Raw genomic sequence first — 26271 nt, 5'->3', positions numbered from 1 at the left:
TCAGCATGGCTTGATGAGCGGTGCCATGTCCGCGCCCAGGATCCGAACCGGCGAAACCCTGGGCCACTGAAGCGGAGTGCGTGAACTTAACCACTCGGCCACGGGGCCAGCCCCCCTTTTTTATTTCTTTAACTTCTCTTTTTCTGAACTACAGATCACTAAATTCCAATATAGTAATTGATTAGGGAGTAGCTTTCCTTTTTATCAGCACTTAAGAAGTGGCAGGCTGGGTTGAAGTGCCCAGCAAATCTCAGTTGCTTCTTCTGGGTCTAACAGACTGGGCTGATCTCAGCCACCCTCAGCTGTGTACGTAGATAAGCACTTAATAACTTTCAAGACCACTGATTTCTAGGATTTTACTCACAAGTCAGTTGAAAATAAACTTTGGTAAGAATAACACTTTCTGTGCCTTATTTTTCACTAGTTGATTCCAGGAGTGAATTCCAGTAAGAAGCAAATGTGTTTTGACTGGGGTCCAGGGGAGATGCTCGTGTGTGAAACCTCCTTCAACAAAAAAGGTAGTTATTACTTTTTTTAATTCTAAGTTATCCATTTTGGCACATTTGGTGTTTTTTTCTTTATTCTCTCAGATTTGACTAGCTGAAGCAGGAAACAGCTGAACTTAGTTTGTACCATTTTATTATTGAAATATTAGCTGTTTAAGATTTTCATTGATTTATGAGGCCTGGCAGATGTTGAGTCCAGGAAAAATAAAATTCATGATAGTCTTCTTGGTGTTAAAAGATTTTCTTTATATTTGAAAACTTCAAGCTTTTTTCCCCCTTCTTGTCCAGAGTGACTAAATTCCCTTCATAGCAGTCCCATTATTGTGAGACTTTGCAGGTCTCCTAGCCCTTGCCTTCGTGTTATCTCTGTGAACTCGAATGAATTCTGTGGGCTGTTCTGTAGCCTACATGTGTGTGGCGATGGATGGTAATTAGTCTTTGGGTGTTGATCATGATGTAATCTACACAGAAATCGAAATACATAATAATGTACACCTGAAATTTACATAATATTGTAAACCAATGTTACCGCAATGAAAAAACCCCCCAAAAACTGAAATCTTGATGTTCAATTTTGCTTTCTCCTTTTCAAGAGAGAGGTGTCGGGAAATATTGCAGAGACTTGCTCGCTTATCTTTGACAGGTTCTTTATCCAAATGTGGAGGTTTTCCTCTTTTATAAGGAGCCGACTGAGCAGACTGAGCTAATGAAAGTCTTGGAATTTTAGCAAATTATATGGTGTGCAGTTCATGTAATTTTTAAGTGATGTTGTTTTTCTTGATTTTATAGTGAAGAATTGTCCCTAATGTTGCTAAGTATTTGTGGGATGTGTTGGTATTGAAGATCTCAAGCTCAGCACAGCTGTGGGATCTACCAAAAGGGCAGTTCCTCAGAAGGGAAACTTCTGTGACTATGTCTGTATGACCTGTTTTCATACTTAATGAGAAAGCTTATCAACATTTCTAGTTTGTCCTCGATTGTTAAAAACATGAGGTTTTTTTCGTTTTGGTTCTATCTGTTGCAATCACATTCGAGACAAGCCATCGAACATCATCACAACTTGCTGAAGAAGCTGTTATATAAGAAATTGCCACAAGTTGGTAGTTTATAATTTATCATTATAGAGCCTTTTCATTGCTGTTGTGAAATAGTTTAGTCAATTATTTTTTTCTTTGTTTTTGTTTTTTGTCTTTTTTGCTGAGGAGGATTTGCCCTGAGCTAACATCAGTGGCCAGTCTTCCTCCATTTTGTATGTGGGTTGCCCCCACAGCATGGCTGGTGAGTGGTGTAGGTCTGTGCCTGGGAACCAAACCCAGGGCTGCCAGAGCAGAGCACGCCGAACTTAACCACTAGACCACTGGGCCGGCCCCATAGTTTAATCATAGTTTCTTGATTCTTTGTTTTAGGGGTAATGGCAGGACAAAGTAATATAAAGATAATATTTACTTGACTTTGAGATTATATAAAACTTGGGCTTATTCGTCAAGTTTTACATAGGCTAATATTGAGTTTATTTTTTTCAGTTGATGAAGTTGAAAGGTAGTTCTAAAATAAGTGAGTTGAGGAGTCGAGTCTGAGAATAAGCATTTGTGTTTAAAAATTCATGTGTGGATAATTTATAAATGGTAATTTATATAATTTTTTAATACATGAAATCAGTGGCAAAGAAGCTGAAATTTTGTAATTAGACACTCAGTTAAAACTTTTAGAGTGTGTTCTTTTATGAGGGTGATGGTGATAGATGTTAAGTTTTTTTTTCCTATTTTGTTTCAGAAAAATCAGAGACGGTGCCAGGCTGCCCCGTTATCTATATCATCCGGAAGGATGTAGATGTTTACTCTCAGATCTTGAGAAAACTCTTTAATGAATCCCATGGAATCTTTGTGGGCCTCCAGAGAATTGAAGAAGAATTGACTGGAAAATCCAGAAAAGCTCAGTAAGTAGGCTGCTGATATGTGCTGAAATCCACAACTAAATTGTAAAAAGCCATATGAAATGCACCCTTGTCCTTTTGCATGATGCGTGGATCGCCTAGAGAAATAAGGGACTCCTGGTTCGACTTTGTGGCCTCAGTACTGGGCAGTGTGAGCGGTCATGGACGCAGATGTCTTACAGGGAATGTGCAGATGGCTATTGATTGACTTGCTGGCTTGATAAGTTTTCTTTGTGTATATTCCTACTACATTGACCCTCCAAAGAAGAAAATTTAGGCCAAATAAGCACCTGAGAGTCATTGAATGAAGTCCCACTGTTGGGAGACTTTGAAATTAATAGAAAAATAAGTTTCATCTTGTCTTTAAAGAATTATTCTCAAGGCACTTTTTGGCAAGAAACCAGGAAACTATTGTACTGTTTATAGACTAGGATTGTTTGAAGTGTGGTTCATGAGTTAACTGCATCACTGTCAGGTACTTGTTAACCTCACCTCAGATCATCAAAATCAAACTTGCTTGGGGTGCATCGTAAACTCTCTGGTGAGTCTTAAGCACGGCGGAGTTTGGACTCCGGTGTTAGGTTTCTATCAGTGGCCATTCGTATGGTTAGGGCATGGAAAGTGTTGATATTTGTATTGGGAAAAACCCAGTTTTTCTCTACTCCTGTGTTTCTCCTTTACTCTCACACTCCTGCCAACTCACAACAACAGATGTGTGGGAGTTTCTCCCACCAAGCAATTCTCTGACACCAGCTAGGTGTCCTCCAGTTTAACTCAGTTCTACCTGGAGATAGTGTCAGATCCCACAGGTTAAGGGCTCAGATGCCAACTGCAAGTAGTGGGTCCCCAGGTTACCCACAACTTCTGTCCGACTTGGCTACAAATCAGAGGTCCCCAGGACCCCCTCGGGTTTGATTAATTTACTGGAGCAGCTAGCAAATCAGGGAAACACTTACTTATGTTTACCAGTTTATGAAAGGATATAATAAAAAGGATACAGATGGATAGCCAGATAAAGAGGTACACAGGGCGAGGTCTGGTAGGGTCCTGAGCACAGGAACTTCTGTCCTCATGGAGTTGGGGTGTGTCACCCTCCTGTTATGTGGATGTGTTCACCCACTTGGAAGCTCTTTGAACCCCATGCTATTGGGATTTTATGGACGTTTCCTCACGTAGGCACAGTCAGTTATGAACTCCATTTGCAGTCACTCACCCCTCTAGTGAAGTGGGGGACAGGGCTGAAAATTTTAAGCTTCTAATCATGACTTGTTCTTTCTGGTGACCAGCCCCCATCCAGGAGCCATCCAAGAACCCACCTGGAGTCACCTCATCAGAACAAAAGATGCTCATAGTGCTCTTATCACTTAGGAATTTACAAAGGTTTTAGAGACCAGGGGTGAAGACCAAATATATGTTTCTTATTATAAATCACAATATCACAATATTTTACTTCCTTGATAAAAACAAATCTTGTAATTTCCTGAAGGCAGTGACCCTGTCTTATTTACATGGGCCCTCTGTTCCCACATCTTGCACATCTGTACAGTAGGTGCTCCAAAACGTTTGAATAAATGAGTGCATATGTGAATATCCTACTAACAGTGGGTTGGTAGCTTCTGTTTTGTGCATGGAGGCCAGCATATCATGTTTTTTTGGCTGGTGAGTTACTTATCTGGGTCTGATTCTTGACTGAAAAGGGTACAGAGTAGTGAGGATTAGGTGAAATAATGCGTGCAAATCGTTTCACCCCCTTTGCCAGCCCTGTTGTAGGCCATATATAGAATGTAGCTACTATTCATTTTTAAATGGAGCCAATAGGTGGCCTTTAGTTCTCTTTATCTACAACTAGTAATGTTTTTCTTGGTAAAGATCTCCATGTTGGTAACTAACAACCAATTAATTGCTTTCTTGTGGGTGTTTGTTTTGTTCTATTTCCTTTCTTAAAAATTTTATTTTGAACTAATTTTAGACATAAAAAAATACAAAAATAATAGATTTCTGTACATCCTTCACACAGCTTCCCTGATGTTAATATCTTACATAACCATATTATTGTTACTTAAACCAAGAAACTTAACCATGGATGCAATGTAATTAACTATAGCCTTTATTTGAATTTCACCAACTTTTCCACTAATGTCCTTTTTTTCCCTCTTCTGCAACTAAATGGGGTTACATTTAGTTTTTCTCCTTAAGTCTCTTTCATGACCTTGACATTTGAAAAGTATTGACCAATTATTTTGGAGACTGTCCCTCAATTTGGGTTTGTCTGATGTTTTCTCATGATTGTACAAAGGTTATGCATTTTTAGCAAGAATACCACAAAAGTGGTATGATATTTCCTTCTCAGTACATCACATCATGAGAGTCGTGATGCTGATGTTTTATTACTGGTGATGTTGACCTTGATCACTTGGTTAACGTGGTTTCTACTGGGTTTCTCTACTATAAAGTTACCATCTGTCCCTTTGTCTTATTTTTCCTCAAATTTTCAACCACTAATTTTAGTGTCCATCAATATCATCTGCAACAATTAATATCAGTATGGATTCATGGATATTTATTTTATTCCATGGCTTATATAGTCTTCTATTTATTTTGTTCACGTTGTTCCAGCGTTGGCCATTAGGAGTTCCTTCAAGTTGGCGCCTGTCTTTTATCAAGTGCCTATCTTTTTTTGAGAATTTCCTTACTTTGTATCACCACAGGATGTTCCAGGCTTATCTTGTAGTCATTTCATTTTTTGTAGATTGGTTCGAGTGAGTAAAAACTACCGATCAGTCATAAGAGCGTGTATGGAGGAAATGCACCAAGTTGCAAGTAAGATTTTGTCTGTGTATATGTGATAGTAATTCAAGTATTTATCTGGCTGTAAATATTACAAAGTAAACTCTGACTGACATTCTAGTTCAGAACTCTTATTTTCCCATCTTACATAATCCTTAATTTTTTGGCAAACATCTTGAGTACATTTTCAAGTTAGAACATATTGAGTTGACAGGTATGAGGCTAAAGGGCCAAATTAAGGATGTTTGAAAATCTCATTCCCAGATCTCTGATCTTGGTGATTTAAAGTCTCCATAACTATGAGAGCCACATGACTCCTGGATGCCAGATACAATCTGTTTTTTTCCCTAAAGATCGGCACCTGAGCTAAAAACTATTGCCAATCTTCTTTTTTTTTTTTCTCTGCTTTTTCTCCCAAATCCCCCCAGTAGATAGTTGTATATTTCAGCTGTGGCTCCTTCTAGTTGTGGCATGTGGGATGCTGCCTCAGCGCAGCCTAATGAGTGGTGCCACGTCTGCGCCCAGGATCTGAACCGGCAAAACCCTGGGCTGTGAAAGCAGAGAGTGCAAACCTAACTACTCGGCCACGGGGCCAGCCCCTGGATAGAATCTTGTATAACACGGTGGTCTCTTCTTGCTCTTGGCCGTGGTGCAGTTGACAGTGCTGCTTGTAACTTGAGGGCCTTGGTTTGAGGATCACTGATCTACAACAAAGAGTTAGGAAGCATTTAAAAAATAGCAGTAGTAAAAGTGCCTGGTCATCAGAAGACACAATGGCACAAGCCACAGAACCTGGTCTATGAACATAAAACACTAAGACTGCAAGTGTCATTGCTCACTTAAAATGTTTTGTGTTTTGGTAGTTGCTGCCAAAGATCCAGCCTGTAGCCGCCAGTTCAGCAGCCAGGTAAGGGGAGCCACCTTTATTGTTCTGGCACCTTTATGTCTTTCTGCATCCTTGACACCCACCTCAGGTGGCTTTGCAGTCACTGTTTTTGCTGAAGTTTGTCTTCTTTCCAGGTAGACAGGTAAGTCCTTGGGGTGATAAGGACTGTCTTGAACTTCCTGATGCCCCCTTCAAGGCCTAGTACATTGGAACACAAGGATGTACTTGATAAATACTTGTATGAGTTTTCAGTTCTTAAGGGAAAAATGAATCCTAACCACATTGTGTCACCCGAGATAGTGAGCTGAGGTTTTGAAACCACTGCTTAGTTTTTTTTGGGCGGGGAGGGGGGAGAATACCCCTGAGCTAACATCTGCCACCAATCCTCCTCTTTTCTTCTCTTTTCGCTGAGGAAGACTGACCCTGAGCTAATACCCGGGCCCATCTTCCTCTACATTTTTATATGTGGGACACCTGCCACAGCGTGGCTTGACAAGCGGTGCGTAGGTCCGCACCCAGGATCTGAACTGGCAAACCCGGGGCTGTCGAAGCTGAATGGGCGGACTTAACTGCTACGCCACTGGGCCAGCCCCTGCTTAGTCTTATAAACTGTACTCAACTCATGAACCAGCATTTTTACTGAGCTGCAAGTTGTTGTACTTTAGTTGGAGCTGGACGATGACTAAGTGTCCTCTTTCTTTGCTGGAATCTTGGTGGTGTTCAAACTCAGTAGTGAATAAGGCCTGATGCACTGTCTCTAGAGTCAGCAAAGCATTTATTTTCCCTTGTGAAGAAGGTGTTCTGTGTTTGTGTACGGAAGGGTGGTGGGGAAGAGGCGATGGCGTGTTCCTCAGGGCAGGGTCTAGACCTGATTTATTTTGGGGTCTTATATTGGGTTTGCCTTTTAATAGACTGTTTGCTAAACTTCAGACCTTTGAATACCAACTCCACAATTTTTGCTATATCTGTACATTTCTTGTAATATTATTTACTGAATATTTTTCTAAAAATCGTCTTCTGTTTTTACTCAAAGCCTCTTCCTAAACTGTAATATACATCAAGGTCATGGGTGTGATGAGCTAGTTATATTTTTCTAACGCACATTAAACTAAAACCACAACGATTAAGATTGAAAAACGTTAGTCTGCGCCTCGCCCCCTTTATTCTCACTGGCTGCCCTGTGGGAAGCTCTGCCATACGAATGGTCAGTGAACGTTGAGCTGTGATTCAAGCCCTGCTTTTGTTCTTTGCTCCAAGAGCAAATCTCATGAATGTTTTCAGTCAAAACTTTGTCTCCATTTCTCCTTTAGGTCTCCATTTTGTCAGCAATGGAGCTCATTTGGAACCTTTGTGAGATTCTTTTTATTGAAGTAGCCCCAGGTGAGCATGGAATGATCCTGTGACAGTGTCAAAGGTGTCCCCCTGTCCTTTCGTCTTTGTCTTTCCTGTGTGCTCTGGTGAGTGATTCGTTGCCTAGAATGCTCTTTTCATCAGCATAACCTTCAGAAAGCATTACATAACACCTGAAGAAGCCTGCCATTGGGCCAGACACTGCAAAAAGAATCAGACACAATGCCTTCTAGTAACCTAAAATTTAGGCAGGTGGCCCCTGAAAAATACCAACAGAACAGATGTTAAACTAGTGTGTGAAAGGAGTGGTCAATATTTCTGTCATGGGCTGGTCAAGCTTAGGAAAGTTTGCGGAGAAGCTAGAGGAGAGGCCTGGAACAGGTTCTTCCTCAGCCGCAGAAGGAAGCAGTTCTGCCAGCACCTTGACGTCAGACTCTAGCCTCCAGAACTGGGAGACAGTACATTTCTGTTGTTTAAAAGAAAAGAAATTAAATAAGGAAAAGAAAGTTTTAGGGATGTGAAGAGGGATTAGGTGATGGGAGGCAAAGTCACTTTGAGAATTCTGTTGCTAGTGCTTGGGGCTGGGACAACCCTGCACATTATCTGTCCATTTCCAATTATTCTATTGACCTTGAATTAAATTGTGGTCAGTACAGTGTCCTGGATTGAGTGGGCTCTCTGTAAGGCATTTGCATTCTTTTTTTTTTTTTTGGAGGAAGATTAGCCCTGAGCTGACTACTGCCAATCCTCTTCTTTTTGCTGAGGAAGACTGGCCCTGAGCTAACATCCATGCCCGTCTTCCTCTACTTTATACATGGAACGCCTACCACAGTATGGCTTTTGCCAAACGGTGCCATGTCTGCACCCGGGATACGACCCAGCGAACCCCAGGCTGCCAGGAAGCGGAACGTGCGCACTTAACCACTGCACCATCAGGCTGGCCCCGCATTTGCATTCTTTTAATGGTTTATGTTTGCTGTTATCCATAAACAAGTGTTAATAATCTCTCTGCAGTCATAGCTTTTTATTTATACTCCTGTTAAAGCACTGGGCAACTTGAAATTAAAATTAGTGGGTTTTATGCCTATCTCCTCCAGTAGATTTTTGAGGGATGTCACTGTTTTTATCATCATTGCATACCTAGCACCTAGTCAGTATCAGTCCCTAAATGGCCATTACTTACATAGCCACTGGGTGTTGCATAGTTGTGAAGAATCTGGGGGTGGTGGGGGGTGGTGAGGTCTCTCTTCATCCCTTTCCAGGATTCAGTGAAAGGTGGAGCTGCCTGGCACAGAGGAAGTATTCCACAAAAGTCCATTTGCTAGCCTAGTCCTCTATTTAGGACCACATGTGTGCCCATGTAAGAGGGATAAACCACTTCCACTTCCTACATAGCTCGTCTGCCCTACATTCTCTGTCTGTACTATGGGAAAGTGAAATTTTCTGCAGATGGAGCTGAGGCTTTTGTGTGATGAGAGTCTTTCCTCCCAGCTGGCCCTCTCCTCCTGCATCTCCTTGACTGGGTCCGACTGCACGTGTGTGAAGTGGACAATTTGTTGGCAGATGTTCTGGGCAGTGAGAATCCAAGGAAACACGAGAGCTTCTGGAAGTTGGTAAGGACCTCGTGCAGCCCGGCCCTCCCTGCCTTTCACCTCATATTCTCTGTTCCGCAGTGTTCGCAGGCAGGCCTGAAGGTTGCTGCTGAGCATGTGTGTGCTCGGCCTGGCTGTTTGAGTCTATGTGGAGACACTCTTAGATCTTTTCTTGCCTGCTCCGTAGGAGAGTTTAGAACTAAGTTATCATGTAAAAAAGTAATGCTTTGCAGACTTGCCAGTGAGAAGAGAAATTTGATTTCTTTGTAGATCCAATGAACAGAAGACTTGAAGACAGCACAAAACCAATTGACAGGGGCTGGGGTGGGTGATGTAACTGAGTGTGAGGGTTGTTTGAGATGATCAAAATGTTTCAAAACTGGGTTGTGGTGATGGTGCACAATTCTGTAAACTTACGAAAACTCATTGAATTAGACACCAAATAGGAGAATGTTGATAATATGTAAATTATATCTTAATAAAGCTATTACACGAAAAGATTGATCCCAGGGTCATTTTGGATTATCAGTTTGGGAGTCAGTGAGTATGTCAGGTGTGTGTATGTGCTTGTATGTATGCAGTGCCAATGACAGCTGTGCTCGCTTTCATTCACCTCTGCTGACCTGTGACCCAGCTGGGCGGTAGCAGGGAGGAGGTTGCTAGTTGACCTGAGTAATGGAAGGTTGATTAAACTCATAAAATCTGGAACTCAGGTGGGGAATTGTTGCTTTTGGGGCTCTTCCACGGCCTTTTGGTGCCGGGAGGTCTGTGCAGGTAAGGAGAGAGCCCTTGCTCAGGAAGTATTGGGCCCAGGTTTTGAGTCTCTGATTCATTCACTGAGTAGTGACTACTACTGTTTGCAAGGCACTGAGGAAACAACCATGATCAAAGCGGCCCAAGATTCCTGTCCTTATGGAGCTTACATTCTGGGTGAGGAGACAGGGAATAGATATAGAAACAAGCGAAATATGTCGCATGTGTAGTAGTGAAGTGCTATGGAGAGGAATAAAGCACGGGAGGGGAATTAGGAGTGCTAGAGTGAGGGGAGTCAAGGAAGGCCTCACTCCTGAGGTGATGTGTGAATAGAGACCTGAAGGAGGTGAGGAGGGGAGCTGTGCTTATGAAAGGAGAGAAGAACATCCAGACAGCGAGACCTGCAGATGCTGTGTCCTAGAGACAGAGTAGGACGAGGAATGACAAGGAGGCCAGTGAGCCAGGAGCAGCATAAGCAAGAGAGAGAGTTGGGGAGATAAGGACAGAGAAATAGAGGGCCACGTCTAGAGGGATTTCTGGGCTGTCATAGGACTTTAGCTTTTAGGGAGGCAATATAGCAGAGGGGTAAGGAGATGGTCTATGGTACCAGACTACCCGGGTTAGCATCCTGGCTCTGCCTCTTACTAGCTGTGAGGTCTTGGGTGAGTTACTTAACAGCCTTTAGTTTCCTCATCTGTACAATGGATAATAAGAACACTTACCCCATAGAGCTATTATGATTAAATTAGTTGAAGGACACAAATGTGTATCAGCTGGTTGATGGACACAGTAAGAGTTCCTGTTGTACTCCTGAGTCAGATGGGATGAGGGGGGCTTTGGAGAGCTGAGCAAAGAAGAGCTGTGATCTGACTTGGGTTTTCAAAGGCTCTTTGGGCTGCCCTACTGAGAATAGCAAGGGTGGAAGCAGAGAGACCAGTCTGGAGGCTGTGGTACTAAACCAGACAGAGATGGTGCTGACTTGGACAAGGGGAGGAGCTGAGCAGAGGAGATAGTAAGAGGTGATTAGATTCTGGATGCAGTTTAAAGATACAGTTGATGGGATTTTCTAATGGATTGAATGTGAGTGTGTAAGAAATAGAAGAATGTGGGAAGATCAGGTTAGTGAGTTGCAGGCAACCAGGTGTTTACTTTTAGATATGCTTAAGATGCCTCTGAGGTCCAAGTGGAGCCATTGACTAGGCAGTAGGATATACCAGTCTGGAATTCAGAGAAGGAATTCCAGGCTAGAGAGAAAAATCAAAGACTTGTCAGCATACTGTATATCCTTGGCTCTTTTGAGCATGACTTACAGTAAGAAAAATTTTAGGGGCCATCCCTGTGGCCAAGTGGTCAAGTTTGCACGCTCCAGTTCAGCAGCCCATAGTTTTGCTGGTTCGGATCCTGGACACGGACCTAGTACCACTCATCAGGCCATGGCATCCTGCATAGCAGAGCCAGAGGGACCTACAACTACAATATACAGCTATGTACTGGGGGGCTTTGGGGAGAAGAAGAAAAAAAAAAACAGAAAATTGGCAACAAATGTTAGGTGCCAATCTTAAGAAAAAATCATACTTTGTATATTTTACATATATACTTGTATGTATATACTGTTGATTTTCATTATTCATGATAGTTACGGTGTATAAAGTTGCCTGGAAAACTGAATTAGTAATTATTGAACCATTGCTCCTAGGTGAATACAGGGTTCCTTCGAAGCTCTGGTCACAACATTTTTGTCAGCTAATCAATATATTACCTTGTTTTGTGTATGTTTCTGTTTAAAGACACTGTATTTAATATACAGTATTGATTCATTAACGTTGAACTCAGGGCCACCAGCAGTGTAATGCATTCCTGATCGAAGCTTATCTAACGTGTATCCTCTCCATATGGCACATCACAGCCTTCTTGGCACTTAGGAACACTGGACAGCACTTCAGCACTATGCTTGGGGCCCAAAAGAAAGCACAAAAATATAAAAAAATGTGGCTCTAAATAAATCAGGAGGGGCCAGCCCCGTGGCTGAGTGGTCAAGTTCGCGCGCTCGGCTTCGGCGGCCCAGGGTTTTGCTGGTTCAGATCCTGGGTGCGGACGTGGTACCGCTCATCAAGCCGTGCTGAGACAGCATCCCACGTGCCACAACTAGAAGGACCCACAACTAAACATACATACAACTGTGTACTGGAGGGCTTTGGGGAGAAAAAGGAAAACTATAATCTTTAAAAAATAAAAAAGTAAATTGTGAGAAAGACGCTTGTTTAGTGTGAGAGCTGATACAAGAAGGTAGAGTGCCATCTTATTGGACCTCAGCTGGGAATGTGTGCATCCAGTTTTTGCTGCTTTGCATATGTCTACAAATGATGGTGAAAGCACCTCAGATATTGATTTGGGGGTTACAAATTTTAGCAAGTAGACAAATTCACTGAATAAAGAGGATGAACTGTATATATATTGAGTATATATGTATTACACATATATATTTGAACTGAAACTTTTATGATCCCATACTTCATTTGATGCACTATGATATTTTCTATTTCATTTATTTTTTAAAAGTTGGTCACAACCTGTAATAGGTTACAAGGTGCAGTTTGAAAAGCATGGTAAAGGTTAAAACCATGAGACTGGGTGCACTAGATGACCTCTGGAGGGAAGGAACCCTCACGCTTCTTCAAGGCTAGGAAGCCAAATTGTGGTTGGAGGGGACTGGCTTCCGGGCCTCCTGTGAATGCTCATGTTCTTGTTTGTCCTCTCAGGTGACCATCTTGGTGCTGCAGGGCCGGCTGGATGAGGCCCGACAGATGCTCTCCAAGGAAGCCGACAGCAGTCCCACCTCTGCAGGCATGTGCCGAATCCTGGGGGACTTGATGAGGACAATGCCTGTGCTCAGCGTATGTGACAACAGCCCTGCTCTGCTGGGTCACGGGAGACGGGTATTTCATTAAGCATAAGGGGTTTGTGTGGTGATGGCACCTCGCTGCATTTCTCCCCTTAGCCTGGTACCACTCAGACTCTAACGGAGCTGGAGCTGAAGTGGCAGCACTGGCACGAGGAATGTGAGCGGCACCTCCAGGATGGCACGTTCGCCTCCAGTCCTCACCTGGAGTCTCTCTGCAAGGTCTGTGGGAGGCAAGTCCACGTTGCACTCCAAGTTGGCGTCCCTCGGGCTGTGGCACCTAGCAAAGCCATAGCAGGAACTTAGTGCCCCTTGGACAGGGCTATCCGTCAGCTCTGCCGGGAAGGAGAGAGCTTTCATACTAGGTGCTCTAGTTGAGATCGGGAGAGTTATAGAGAAGTCCCTCCTGGAGCTAAAGGAAAACATGTCTTCTCAGATCATGCTGGGAGACGAAGCTGCCTTGTTGGAGCAGAAGGAGCTTTTGAATAACTGGTATCATTTCCTGGTGACCCGGCTCCTGTATTCTCATCCCACAGTAAAACCCATTGATCTGCACTTCTATGCCCAGGTGAGTCTGAGCTCCACTGGGTCAGGGTGGGGAGTAGGAATCCTGGGGCCGCTGCTCCCTGCTGGGTCGTTTTCGGCATGTGGCCTCTTTGAGCTGAACCTCCCTGGAGAGCAGGAAGGGGCTTTTTATTGGCCCTTTTTGAAGGGCTCCATCGCCCTTCTCTAGGGTTCCCTACACAGCAGCCTTACCCGCCCCCTTGAGTCTCTGCTTCCATCTGGGAATTGAGTGGGTCCCCGCCTTTCCACAGTCCAGCCTTGACCTGTTTCTGGGAGGTGAGAGCAGCCCAGAACCCTTGGACAACATCTTGATGGCAGCCTTTGAGTTTGACATCCACCAAGTGATCAAGGAGTGCAGGTAGGACCTGCTGCATGACCACCGTTCTAACTTCTTTAGGTGTGCAATTCAGTGGCATTAAGTACATTCACAATGTTATACAACCCATCATCAGCATCCTTTTCTAGAATGTCTTGTTCCTTCTTGCTGGTGTCTTAACCTTCTTCCTGCAGACCTGCTCCCCTCCCCAGCCACATGTAGGTGGGTAACAGCTTCTCTCTTGACAAACTTGGGGACCTTCCTGAGGCTTGAGGACTACCATATTTATAACAATTTCCATTTCAGGGATGTTTACTTACAGTAACATTGCAGGAAATTACTTGGATATTTAAAATCCAGAAAAAGCCAACAAACCTGTTTCTTGGAATCTAATGGACATGCAACCATCTTAAGGGACAGTCCTTCTCAACAATCGCACTCTCTCATGAGCCAAGGGTTATCATACATTGGGCTCCTGGCTGGGTCTCTTCAGAGCAGGGATTCTATACCAGCCCTCTCCCCAAAAGAGTGTCCCATCATTGCATTGAAACTGCAGCAAGGCAGGAAAGGGAGTGTTAAACATAATGAATCAAAGGTAAAGCTTTCTAGAAATTTCCGTAGATAAGTAAAGAATTTTCCCTCCCTTCTTGTGCAGCCTCGACAAGTGGGTGTTGCACTGAAGACTCCTGGAAGGGAGAAAGTTGGGAACTGCAGCAGATGGCCCTGCTCAAGTATCAAATTCACTGGCCTCAACTGGATCATTTTTAGTGGATCTGGGCAATGGGAAGGGTTCCTTTCCTGCTACCTGCTCTTCCTTGAAGCCAGGGCTTCAAGAAAAATGATGCTGGATTTGGAGAAAGAAAACGGGTTTTGTGTCAGTATTCTTTTCATAGACCTATAAAATCCAGACTTAGTAGGAGCTAGACGATAACTTATAGAACTGAACTGGTGGCGGGTGTGGGGGACCTCTGCATGGAGGGGTTAGTGAGAATAACTTAAAAGCACGCGCACATCATTTTTTGGCTTTGGCAGTGTTTCTCCTATAATTTGAAGTAACAGGCATTCCTAAATATACTATTACAGCAGTGGGTTATTTCTACTAGGACTTCCTTCATAAGCCACATCTGGATATTTAGAAACAAAACAGATTTGAGCAGAACAAGGAGGAAGGAAAATAGAAAGGGAAAGCATGCTGTTCTTTTCAGTGACTTAGGAAAAAAAAAAGATAGAGAAGTGCCAATGAAGAGGAGTGGCTTTTATGAATATGACAGAAAATGGCATCCCCCTCATGTCAGGCTTGCAGCCCCTTGCTCTGGGCATCTGTCTGCCCTGGCACACAGGAAAGGATCTGAGGTATTTCTGTTAGCTGTAAATCTCAGAGCTTGGGTTTTTCTCATCAGGAATCTACTTCCTATCCCATTCTGAAAGAGGCGCTGAAAACAAGTTGCAGGACCTCATCCCAGGAAGTGAAGGACTGAAGTATCTTCCGAGAGAGAAGCAGTTTTAGAGATGCGCCTGCCTGGATGGGAGGGGTTGGATTTGGGGTCTTGTGAGCACTTCGTTTCTCATGGGTTGTACTGGTCAGTTCCTGAGGGAGAGGGGCCTCTGTCTGGAGTTGGACCAGTTGGCTGGAGGTATAGGGAAGCCTTGCTGCTTTGGGGGTGATATCAGCTGGGTTCATGATTACTGTGTGAAAGGGGAATGAGGGGAAACCTTTCTAAAGGCACTGGAAGGGAGGTTTCTGTGGGCACCTGACTACCCCATGTCAACTATGCCAGACCCTAAAGTGGAGAAGGGGCACTGAGGGGTCCTGAAGCAGAGCATAAAGGCCCTTGGAGGCCAGAGTTCATAAGCCCCTGCTAAAGGGCCACATGTTTGCTAGTTATCCCCACAGCTGAAAGGAGAAGTTGGGAATCCTCCCAGGGCTCATTTCCTCCCCTATGGCTTGCAACTTCCTCTAAAAGCCAGTTCCTTGCTGTCCAGTAGAAGGAAACAGCTGGCACACACTTCACTGGGAGCTAGGCGAGATAGCAGCTTCCTGGTGCTCTTAAAGTCCTCTGAAAGTATCAAGCAAAAGGGAACAGGTCTTCCTTCAAAAACTAAGAAGAGATTCAGTTTGTCTAATCTAGAACCTTCTTGCCAGAACTTTGGCCCAGCCCATAACGTTGGCCGCAGGGTGCAGTGGTGTGTGCACACCCTCACGCCCCATTTATAGAAGAGGGTCCACAGCTGCCAGGGCTCACCGAGGCAGAGGAGGGGACAGTCGGAAGATTCAGGGGTCGGGGTCAGGGGGTGACGGCAGCCCCAGTGCAGGGCACACAGTCCCTTGGGGGTTACAGTTGTTTCCTCAGGGTGGGGCCTTCACTGTGGCTCGTCCTCTGGCTCCACAGTTCCCCCTTTTCCAGCAGAGGCCACTCCAGAGCTGTTAATTAAGCCTTCCTCGCACATCTCTGAACCATGAGGTGGTTCGCTGTTCCGTGTAGACGGTGCTCTCAGAATTCTCCGTTATGCGTGTGTGAAGATCCGACATCTGTGTTGTGCAGACTTGTCCAGCCTTGCAGGGAGACCGTGCTGGCTTTGTTCAGCACTCTGTCCAGGGGGCTCGGTCACTGGAGCCATGTTGTTAGACCTCTGCCTCCAGTGGTCACTGCCCTCTGGCCTTGGAGGCTGGTGTATCCTCCTGGGGAGACACTCAAGGGCTGCACAGACTGGAGCATGCTGTGGCTCCCTCTGCTCAGGGCCCTCTTGGCCTCCTTAGCTGTGGGGTCCTCTGCAGCCACCTCGCTGACTGTTTTGCCATATGCGTCAGCTAGAAGTCTGGGTAACAGCAGGTGTACTGGAAGGCCGAGGTGTCATTTCCTCGCACCCAGCCCACACCCTCCCATCTTTTTTTCAGTGCAACTCAGTCAACATTTATTGGGCATCTATCACATGCCCCACATGGTACCAAACTTGAAGATTACAGCAGTTTTTCCTGTGTGGAATTTAGCGTCTACACTAGATGTTATGGGACCCCTTATGAGAGGATCCTTTATCAGATTGGAAAGTCAGGAAAACCTTGAAGGAGTATGCACTCAAGTTGAGTCCTGAAAAGTTCAATGAAGAACACCAGAAAAGGTCACATCAGGCCGAGAGAGAAGCATGGGAAAAGATGTAGGCGGAAAGCACTAAGGCCTGTTGCCTGCCTCAGGATCTGCAGCTGTCTCCTGAGAACCAAAGACTGAGAGGGGTTGAACTGGTGACAGGTAGGAAAGGAGTATCAAGACCAAATGTACTATTCCAAATAGTTTTGATTTTATGAAAACGGGGAGCCACTGAGGATTTTCAGCAGGCCAGTGCCATGACATTTGTATTTGAGAAAAAGCAATCTGAAGAGTGTGGAGGACGGCAGGGCCAGGACCTGGGAGACCAATCCTAAGGCAGATACAGTCATTTGTGTGGAAAATGGTGATGGTAATAGTTAACATAAATTATTAGGCTAAGAGTTTTTATGGATTATTTTATTTTATCTTGCAACAAACCTTTGAGGTAGGTGCTATGATTTCATGCCTATCTTATACAAATGTGGAAAGTGAGCCCTGGTAAAGTCCCACTGCCAGCCAGGGGCACTGTGGGTGTCCAAATACTGTTTACTGAGCTCTTAAGCACTAGTCGGTCTAGTTCACCTTCACAAATGGATCTCACAACCAGCTATTTCTCGCTCCCTCCGCATCTGTCACCCTGGCCCAGCCGGCATCACCGTTGGCCTGAACTATTACAGGTGGCCCCTAACTGGCTTCCCCACCATCCCCTGTCCCTGTATTGTCCATTCTCACAGAATAGCCTGAGTAATCTTGTAAGTCTTAAACCCACGTCGCTCTCCTTATTCCCATCACAAGGCCCTAAGTGGCTGGCCTCTGTCTGCCTTGAAGTTTGAATGACTTAGGCTTCATTCTGAAGTGGAAACAAGACCACCTTACTTTCCACCTGAGTTATTACACTGGCTCAGTTTCCTCTATTTCAGGAATGCTCTTTCCCCTTGTCTTCCTGTGGCAGGTTCCTTCTCATCCTTCAGCCCTCTGCTCAAATAATTGCTCCCTCTTGACTAATTTTCTATATAGAACTTATTCTAAGAGGAGTGGGGATGTGCGTGTATTTTTATATGAGGCGGCAACTTGTTTTAACATCTTCTCAGTTTACACTTCCTCACCTTATATGATATTTTATTCTTCCTTAGGACTGGTCATTTCTGGTTTCATCTATTTTTGAATTTTTCATATCTTCAGTCTCAAAACACTGTACTGACCATCATAATTCTACCTTTGACAATGAGGCTGAAGGTAAAAGAACTGAACAGCCAGTCAGTGAGTAGCAGGACTGGATCTGAAGCGATTTGCAGTGCTTTTCCCATGGACGTGGCTATGCTTTTCAGCATATCCATAGTCATTGGTAAGCAGTTTAGTAGTTTGATAAGCAGTTTGTTAACTTCTAGGTCAGATTTACTGATTTTTATATTTATAAAACAGTATTCAGAAGAGTCTTCTTAGAGCAATTTAAAATCTATTTTCCAAGTTTTTTCTTAAAACAGTCCAGGTAGGCAAGAGGTAAAGTTACTTCCAATTTACAGATGAAGGGACACGCAGAGGGGACTGACTGACTGAAATGGCAGTTTTGAGTTCCAGTTATAATACCTTTTCCATTAAACCACTGACTAATTAACCAAAAACCAGTATTCAGTTAAACTACTGATAACTCAAAGGACCTTTGATGAAATCAGAACAGTTAAGAGCAACATCATCCAGTGAGTTGGAGTTTATTTAGGAGGCTGCCATAAAGAGATATCTTATTTATTGGGACTCTTTTGTCTAAAAAGGACAAAGTCAAGAAGACGCACAGCAGAATTGGAAAATTATGAGAGCCGTGGCTAAAGGAAAACCTGGACTAAAGAAGTACTCTTAAAAATTTGAGCATGGTAGTACCCTGTGTAGCACATAATGAATTTATAAAATTTAGTATTCGAGGACGGTAGTAGACATACAGGTGTTTTTAAAAATTGGCATAGATAATTTTTCTTTTTGGTGAGGTTGGTGAGGAAGATTTGCCCTGAGCTAACATCTGTGCCAGTCTTCCTGTTTTGTATGTGATGAGTGGTGTAGATCCACACCTGGGATCTGAACCCACAAACTTAGGCTGCTGAAGCAGAGCGCACCAAACTTAACCACTATGCCATGGAGCCAGCCCCCGATGATTTTTTGAATGTCAGAGACACACTCAGCTATTAAGAAAGTTGGAATATATCTAATCTTCTAAAAGAATGTTAGGGAGGCCAACATGATGTTCCATAGTGATGGAATCCTGGAACAGAGGACTATCTGAGTATCCATATCCATAAGATCAAGGTAAAAGTTTTAAACATTTATCCAATAATTCACTATAAACCAATCCCTATTCTTTTTATATCCTGAAAGCAGAACTTTTTACCTTAATGAATGATTACACCTGGGAAATTGCACCTGCCTTAATAGTCTGCTCCATCCACTTTACTTGTGGTTGAATTTGCCTTTTCTTTTTTTTTCCTTCCTGCTAGTTCTTCTCTGTAAGCCACTGCCACAGCATGGCTACTGACAGATGCGCAGTGTGGTTCCACACCCAGGAACTGAACCCAGACCACCAAAGCAGTGTGTGCTGAACTTTAACCACTAGGCCATCAGGGCTGGCTCTGAATTTGCCTTTTAGAAAGCAACCATTAAAGTTTCTTTTCCCTCTCCCAAGATTTATAGTCAAGCATTATATACAAATAGAGAAAGACCTATGCCAAGTAACAAATGAAAAATATAACTCAAAATGATGTATGCACACTGACAATAAGTGCATTGCCATACTCTATACAACATGATGCTAGAGAGTTTATGAACACTTGGTGATGTGAAACACTGGTTTCCAAGGAGCTTACTTAACCAGACCTTTAGAGGGCCCTAGAAACCTTCATTTTTAACGGGCCCCAGATGATTCTAGGTTTTGATTAAAAGTGTGGTTTAGGGGGCCGGCCCTGTTGCCTAGTGATTAAGTTCATGCGCTCTGCTGTGGCAGCCCAGGGTTTCACTGGTTTGGATCCTGGGCGCAGAGATGGTGCCACTCATCAGGCCACGCTGAGGTGGCATCGCACGTGCCACAACTAGAAGGATCCACAACTAAAATACACAATTATGTACTGGAGGAATTTGGGGAGAAAAAGCAGAAAGAAAAAAAATAAGATTGGCAACAGTTGTTAGCTCAGGTGCCAATCTTTAAAAAAAAAGTGTGATTTGGGGAAGGGCTTTTAACCTTCATGTTTGTCAGATTACATATACAGTAAATTAAATTATGAATCATGTAAATGAATAAAAATGAAATTCTTTATACAAAGTATTAATAGACCCCCTTTTTTTTTGGTGCTGAGGAAGATTCACCCTGAGCTAACATCTGTTACCAATCTTCCTCTTTTTGTTTGAGGAAGAGTCACCCTGAGCTAACGTCTGTGCTAGTCTTCCTCTGCTTTGTATGTGGATCGATGCCACAGCATGGCTGCCGATGAGTGGTGTAGGTCTGTGCCTGGGAACCGTACTCGGGCTGCTAAAGCAGAGTGTGCTGAACTTAACCACTAGGTCACGGGACCAGCCCCCTAAGATGGTTTGTTGTTTTTTTAAAGATTTTATTTGTCCTTTTTCTTCCTAAAGCCCCCCGGTACATAGTTGTATATTTTTAGTTGTGGGTCCTTCTAGTTGTGGCATGTGGGACGCCGCCTCAGTGTGGACTGATGAGCGGTGCCATGTCTGTGCCAGGATCCGAACTGGCGAAACCTGGGCTGCCGAAGCAGAGCACACGAACTTAACCACTTGGCCACGGGGCTGGCCCCCTAAGATGGTTTTTAAAGTGACATCATATGTGTATAGTCATATTTGTAAAGATAAGTACACTAATCAAAAGCTCTACAAGATTGAGAAACATTAACAGGAAGTATAAATGCAAACATATTCCTCTGAATTCCATGTTTCATTGAGCATCAAAAACCACCAGTCTTTTAGTCTTTTATACATTATTCTGTATCCACGTTCTCTGCGTCTGATTGGATTCCTGGGTTTTATTTCATGTTCTGTGTGACATTCTTCATAGATAAATATCATTGGCTGCTGCTTTGGGGCTCAGACATCCTTCTGAGTGTCCGTTGTTAGTTCCCAGGTAGCAGAGAGAAACTCCTCACTGCGCTTCCAAACAGACTTTGGTTAGTTGCTGTCCCTCTCGTGCTTTTTTTTTTTTTTTTTATTAATGTTATGATAGATTACAGCCTTGTGAGATTTCAGTTGTACATTATAATGTTAGTCATGTTGTGGGTACACCACTTCCCCCTTTGTGCCCTCCTCCCACCCCGCCTTTTCCCTGGTAACCACCGATCAGATCTCCTTGTCAATATGTTAACTTCCACCTATGAGTGGAGTCATATAGAGTTCGTCTTTCTCTGACTGGCTTATTTCGCTTAACATAATACCCTCGAGGTCCATCCACGTTGCTGCGAATGGGCCAATTTTGTCTTTTTTTATGGCTGAGTAGTATTCCATTGTGTATATATACCATATCTTCTTTATCCAATCATCAGTTTCTGGGCATGTAGGTTGGTTCCACGTCTTGGCTATTGTAAATAATGCTGCGATGAACATAGGGGTGCAAGGGACTCTTGGGATTTCTGATTTCAGGTTCTTAGGATAGATACCCAGTAATGGGATGGGTGGGTCATAGGGTATTTCTATTTTTAACTTTTTGAGAAATCTCCATACTGTTTTCCATAGTGCCTCTCGTGCTTTTTTAAGCAAAGTACATGTGGGGTTCCTTCTCATGCCCCATCATGTGGGCCATTGCCTCTCACCCTGCCTTTCCTTCTTGCCTTGCCTTATAGCATTGCCCTAAGCAACTGGTGGTTTGTGGCCCATCTGACAGACCTGCTGGATCACTGCAAACTCCTCCAGTCGCACAACCTCTAGTAAGTGCACTGTGGCCACGCCAACCCCCTTCTCCCCACCACCCAGGCCCTCGAGGGTGGGGCGAACCAAAGGCCTAGAAGGGAGGCTAGTTGGGCTGCACAAGGAGGCCCTGAATGGAGCAGGCCAGGAGTCTTGGTCTCATGTTTTATTCCAGCTTTGGATCCAACATGAGAGAGTTCCTCCTGCTGGAATATGCCTCAGGACTGTTTGCTCATCACAGGTAGGAAGGCCCTGAGGGGGTGGGGTGGCAGCGGGGTGCTCTTCAGCATATGGGTGCCACTGGAGCTTGGACTGTGTTCTGTCCCTTCTGGTTCCCCAGAGGCTACAGGGGTCTGGGGTAGGAGCCACCTCGGTGCCAATCCCTGAGCTCCAGAGCAGCACCTGTGCTCACCAGGCCCTCACGTCTGTCCTCCTCGGAACTTTGCAGCCTCTGGCAGCTGGGGGTGGATTACTTTGACTACTGCCCTGAGCTGGGCCGAGTCTCCTTGGAGCTGCACATCGAGCGGATCCCTCTGAGCACTGAGCAGAAAGCCCTCAAGGTGCTGCGGATTTGTGAGCAGCGACAGATGACTGAGCAAGGTGAGTTGGCCCTCCTCCCGGCACACACTCTGTGCTCACACCATGCCACCCGGACTGGAGAGAGGCCAGGCAGTGGCTTCTAAGAGGAAGCCGAAACAGGGAAATTACTGGGGAGGGACAAAGAGCTGGGGATCCATTGGGACCTAGAAGCAGTCGAGTACATTGCCTTTTAGAAAGGTCCTGGCCCATTTCTCTCATACTTACTCCAAGAGATCAGGCCTGGCGTCAGCTTTGTGTTGACCTGCCCCAAGCGGGTTGCTGTTGCTGCTAAGGCTGGCTCAGTGGAGAAGCAAGACAGGAGGCGGCTCAGGAGGAGCACAGGGAGGACACAGTGATAGAATCTGCCTCTTCTTTCTCCCCTCACTGTTGAGGGGTAAGAACCTAAGTTATTATCTTCCCAGAGTCATTTGCATGTTTATGACCATCTGAAAGCACATGGCATTCAAGACCCAAGGGATGATAGTTCTGGCACCTGGACTGGTGATGGAGGAACTGATCTGTGGGGAGCAATAAAGGTCTTTTTGCCACCATCAAACCTACTCACAAAGCCAATTCTGCCAGGGTGGGTCATATTGTTAACAGAGGCAGGAGACAATTTATAAACCCTGGAGTTCTCAGTTTTGCCGACCAAGCTGTGTTTGCAGCTTACGGAGAGGCCGTGGAAAGCTCAGAAGAGGTGGGAAGGCTGCTCCTATCCCAGCAGGATTCAGGAATGGAGTAATTTGTAGGGTGCATGGTTCACCTTTTCTCTTGTCCGCTGCACAGTTCGCAGCATTTGTAAGATCTTAGCCATGAAAGCTGTCCGGAACAATCGCCTGGGCTCTGCCCTCTCTTGGAGCATTCGAGCCAAAGATGCGGCCTTTGCCACGCTGGTGTCAGACAGGTAGGTTCAGCTAGTGTTGGCTTCCAGTGGACTGTCTGGGAAGTTGGGAGGCTGAGGAATGGGCCTGGGACTGCTGCTCTCATCTCCAAACCTGGCCTTGCAGGTTCCTCAGGGATTACTGTGAGCGAGGCTGCTTTTCCGATTTGGATCTCATTGACAACCTGGGCCCAGCCATGATGCTCAGTGATCGACTAACATTCCTGGGTGAGTCTCTCTGGTTCTGTCCCCTGGACCTTTGGCACAAGTGGACAGTTGTGGAGATTGGAGTTCTAGACTCCTCCAGTGTTTCCTTCCTGTTAAGTCCAAACCACATAGAACCCTGTGTGCCAGACTTTGCAAAGCGTATGTTTTGGTAACGTATTTTCCAGTAATTTCAAACTTAGAGAAAAGTTGCAAAAGTAGTGATAAGGAATAAGGAATTCCTGTATACACTTTACCCAGATTCACCAATTATTTATATTTTGCCTCATATGTTTTATCATTCTCTCAGTCAATCAAGTTTTTTGGGGAACAACTGGAAAGTAAGTTGGAAACATTGGTCCCCTTTCTCCACAAATGCTCGAGCATATATTTCCTAAGAACAAGAACATCCTGTTACATAATCACAGTTATCAAAATCAGGAGATTCAACATTGTTACAATACTCTCATCTACAATCCATGTTCTGATTCCATCAGTTGTCCCACTACATGATGTCCCTTATTGAGTCCAGCTTCATGAGTTTAGTTACCATGTTTCTTTAGTGCCTCTGCCTTTCTTGGTGCTTCTTAACCTTGACTTTTTTGAAGTCAGTTCAGTTCTCTTGTAGCATGTCCTCAGGTTGAGTTTATCTGACCTTTCCTCGTTATCAGATTCAGATTGTGTTTGGGGCAGGAATGCTGCTGAGGCGATGTGTCCTTGAGGCTGCCTGTCCTCTTATTGGTGGAGTTTGTTCTGATCACTTGGTTAAAGTGGCATCCACCAGGTGTCTCCTCTGTGCACACTGACTTTCTTTTTGATTTAATAATTTGTGGAGATGCTTTGGGATTATTTAAATGTCTTGTTCCTCATCACACTTTGCACCCACTAGTTTTAGTAACTATTGGTGATTTTCTGACTCTCTCATTCCTTGTGTTTTAGTTAGCATTCCACCGTACAGAAGACTTGCCCTTGGCCCCATCCATTCTTTCATTTACATCAGTAATAGACTCCTGGGTTATTTGTCTCAAGGTGTTATAATCTGTGGCTCTTGTTTATTTTGATGCTTACATTCTCCCAGGTTTGGCTCTTTGGAGCCCCTTCAAAGCATGTGTTTTGAATCCTTTTGGTCTCATTGGTCCATGAACTTGGAGACAGCTCTGAAAGGATCCCCTGCTCTGTGGAACGGCTGGTCTGGAGTCTCTCTTCTCATGTGTAGGGCCAGGGGTGACCTAGTGCTCTCTTTTCTCAATAGGCAAGTACCGCGAGTTCCACCGATTGTATGGGGAGAAGCGTTTTGTTGATGCTGCTTCTCTTCTCCTGTCATTGATGACTTCTCAGATTGCCCCACGGTCTTTCTGGATGACACTACTAACAGATGCCTTGCCCCTTTTGGAGCAGAAACAGGTACAGGTTGAATCCAGTGATTTTCTTCTCTGTGTTTTGCAGTCCTTGACAGTGCTTGATTCCGTAGCTGCTGCAGAGGCATACAGCTGGCCCTCCATATCTTCTCCCAAATAGGTTTCTGTATGTGCATAATCCCCCATAGCACCCACTCTGGAAATCCAATATCCACACAAGAAAAACTTCTTAATTTGAAATGAGGCAGCTGTCTATTGACCATACTCAGCCCAAGGCCCTGAGAAGAAGGGCTGGGAGTGAGAATAGGGGTGCTCTGCCCTCGCAGGGCTGCGTGTACAAAGCACACTCCTCCAAAGGGCTTGCAAGGAAGGCTGTCTCTGCATTTGGGCCCACACCCAAACCTGTGCAGGCCTTGGCTGGGGAGCAACTAAGCAAAGCAGCCTCTCTCTCCTAGGTGATTTTTTCAGCAGAGCAAACATACGAGCTGATGAGATGTCTGGAGGACTTGACCTCAGGAAGGCCAGTGCATGGAGAGCCGGATGCCCAGCGACTCCAGGTCATTTTAGTTTTCCTCTTGTTGGTTCCACAATGGAGATGAGAAAGGCTCCATCATCTCCAGCTCCCCCCACCTCCCTACACAAACACTGGCCCCTTACAAACTCATGGGCCTCTCAAGTTACCTCTTAACCTGTAACTGTGACACACCAACTTCTTTTAGGAGAAAAGGGGGTGATTTTAGTGTTCTGGTCTCTATTTTTTTTTTTTCCTGTCAATCAGTTGCACTGGTCCTTTGCATGTAGCGCTCATATTGAGAACTTGCTAGAAGCTACTACTGAATATTAAATGCCCTCTACCTACCTACCTTTGGATTAGCTAGAGCCTTTGGGAGCTTTAAAGAAGAAACACTTGCTGGGCTCATGCTGGCTCTCTTTGCTTTTAGGATGATGACATAGAGACCACCAAGGTGGAAATGCTGAGACTTGCTCTTGCACGAAATCTTGCTCGGGCAATTATAAAAGAAGGCTCATTGGAAGGTTCCTGAGGCCAGCCGAGAGCTGCTGCAACATGAATGATATCTATGGCAATGTATATAAATTTTTAGAAGAATAAATGTTTTCTTTTACAAAAATCAGGCAAGTTCTTACAGAGTCCAGCTGGGGGTTTTGTATCTAACTGCACTGTGAAGCTGAGGTGACAAAAATTAAGAAAATGCTTATGTTCTTCGACATGGAACCGACTTCCCTGTCTCCTTAGGAAAAAAGCCACCCCAGACGTTATGAATGGTGAGTGCAGTGCTCTCCTGCCTATAATTAGAAACTTCAACAGGAGCCTGCAGTGGTTTACTTGTGCTTCTGAAATCTGGCCTCACCTCAGAATCATCTGGAAGGCTCATCTGTTAACTTTCTGGTCACCTCCTTTAAACAAGAAAGAGGTCCGGGAACCTATCTTTTTTGTTTTCTTGCTGAGGAAGTTTCGCCCTGAGCTAACATCTGCTGCCAATCTTCCTTTTTTTCTTTTGCTTAAGGAAGGTTAGCCCTGAACTAACACCCATGCCAATCTTCCTCTTTGTATGTGGGTTGCCACCACGGCGTGGCTGATGAGTGGTGTAGGTCTGTGCCTGTGATACAAACCTCGGCTGCCAAAGCACATCGCACCAAACTTAACCACTACGCCAGGGGGCCGGCCCCCA

General features: G+C 44.6%; 1 protein-coding gene and 1 pseudogene across 4 annotated transcripts in view; one reads left to right on the top strand and one right to left on the bottom strand.

Moving 5' to 3' along the window:
* The window catches only part of NUP85 (nucleoporin 85), a 30574-nt gene extending 4864 nt beyond the window's left edge, over nucleotides 1-25710 (top strand). For 2 of the 4 annotated variants that reach the window (XM_001496162.6, XM_070226903.1), the window contains exons 2-19: nucleotides 425-518; nucleotides 2280-2442; nucleotides 5189-5259; nucleotides 6090-6133; nucleotides 7423-7492; nucleotides 8954-9075; nucleotides 12567-12701; nucleotides 12806-12928; nucleotides 13143-13274; nucleotides 13522-13628; nucleotides 21496-21579; nucleotides 21735-21800; nucleotides 22008-22159; nucleotides 22925-23042; nucleotides 23146-23246; nucleotides 24475-24626; nucleotides 25036-25137; nucleotides 25522-25710. In XM_001496162.6, the coding sequence (XP_001496212.2) occupies nucleotides 425-518; nucleotides 2280-2442; nucleotides 5189-5259; nucleotides 6090-6133; nucleotides 7423-7492; nucleotides 8954-9075; nucleotides 12567-12701; nucleotides 12806-12928; nucleotides 13143-13274; nucleotides 13522-13628; nucleotides 21496-21579; nucleotides 21735-21800; nucleotides 22008-22159; nucleotides 22925-23042; nucleotides 23146-23246; nucleotides 24475-24626; nucleotides 25036-25137; nucleotides 25522-25623 (1938 nt within the window). In that variant the 3' untranslated portion in view covers nucleotides 25624-25710. Of the gene's footprint in view, nucleotides 1-424; nucleotides 519-2279; nucleotides 2443-5170; nucleotides 5260-6089; nucleotides 6134-7422; nucleotides 7493-8953; nucleotides 9076-12566; nucleotides 12702-12805; nucleotides 12929-13142; nucleotides 13275-13521; nucleotides 13629-21495; nucleotides 21580-21734; nucleotides 21801-22007; nucleotides 22160-22924; nucleotides 23043-23145; nucleotides 23247-24474; nucleotides 24627-25035; nucleotides 25138-25521 lie in introns of all 4 variants that reach the window. The other 2 variants (XM_023652039.2, XM_023652040.2) reach the window with 1 other exon arrangement.
* Nucleotides 20456-21455, bottom strand: LOC102148287 (DNA-directed RNA polymerases I, II, and III subunit RPABC4 pseudogene; annotated as a pseudogene).
* Nucleotides 25711-26271: the final 561 nt, after the last annotated feature.

The sequence above is a fragment of the Equus caballus genome, chromosome 11 (genome assembly GCF_041296265.1).
Source record: "Equus caballus isolate H_3958 breed thoroughbred chromosome 11, TB-T2T, whole genome shotgun sequence".
Classification (NCBI taxonomy): domain Eukaryota; kingdom Metazoa; phylum Chordata; class Mammalia; order Perissodactyla; family Equidae; genus Equus; species Equus caballus.
Note: the sequence above shows the minus strand (reverse complement) of the source record. Positions and strands in the feature narration are given on the sequence as shown.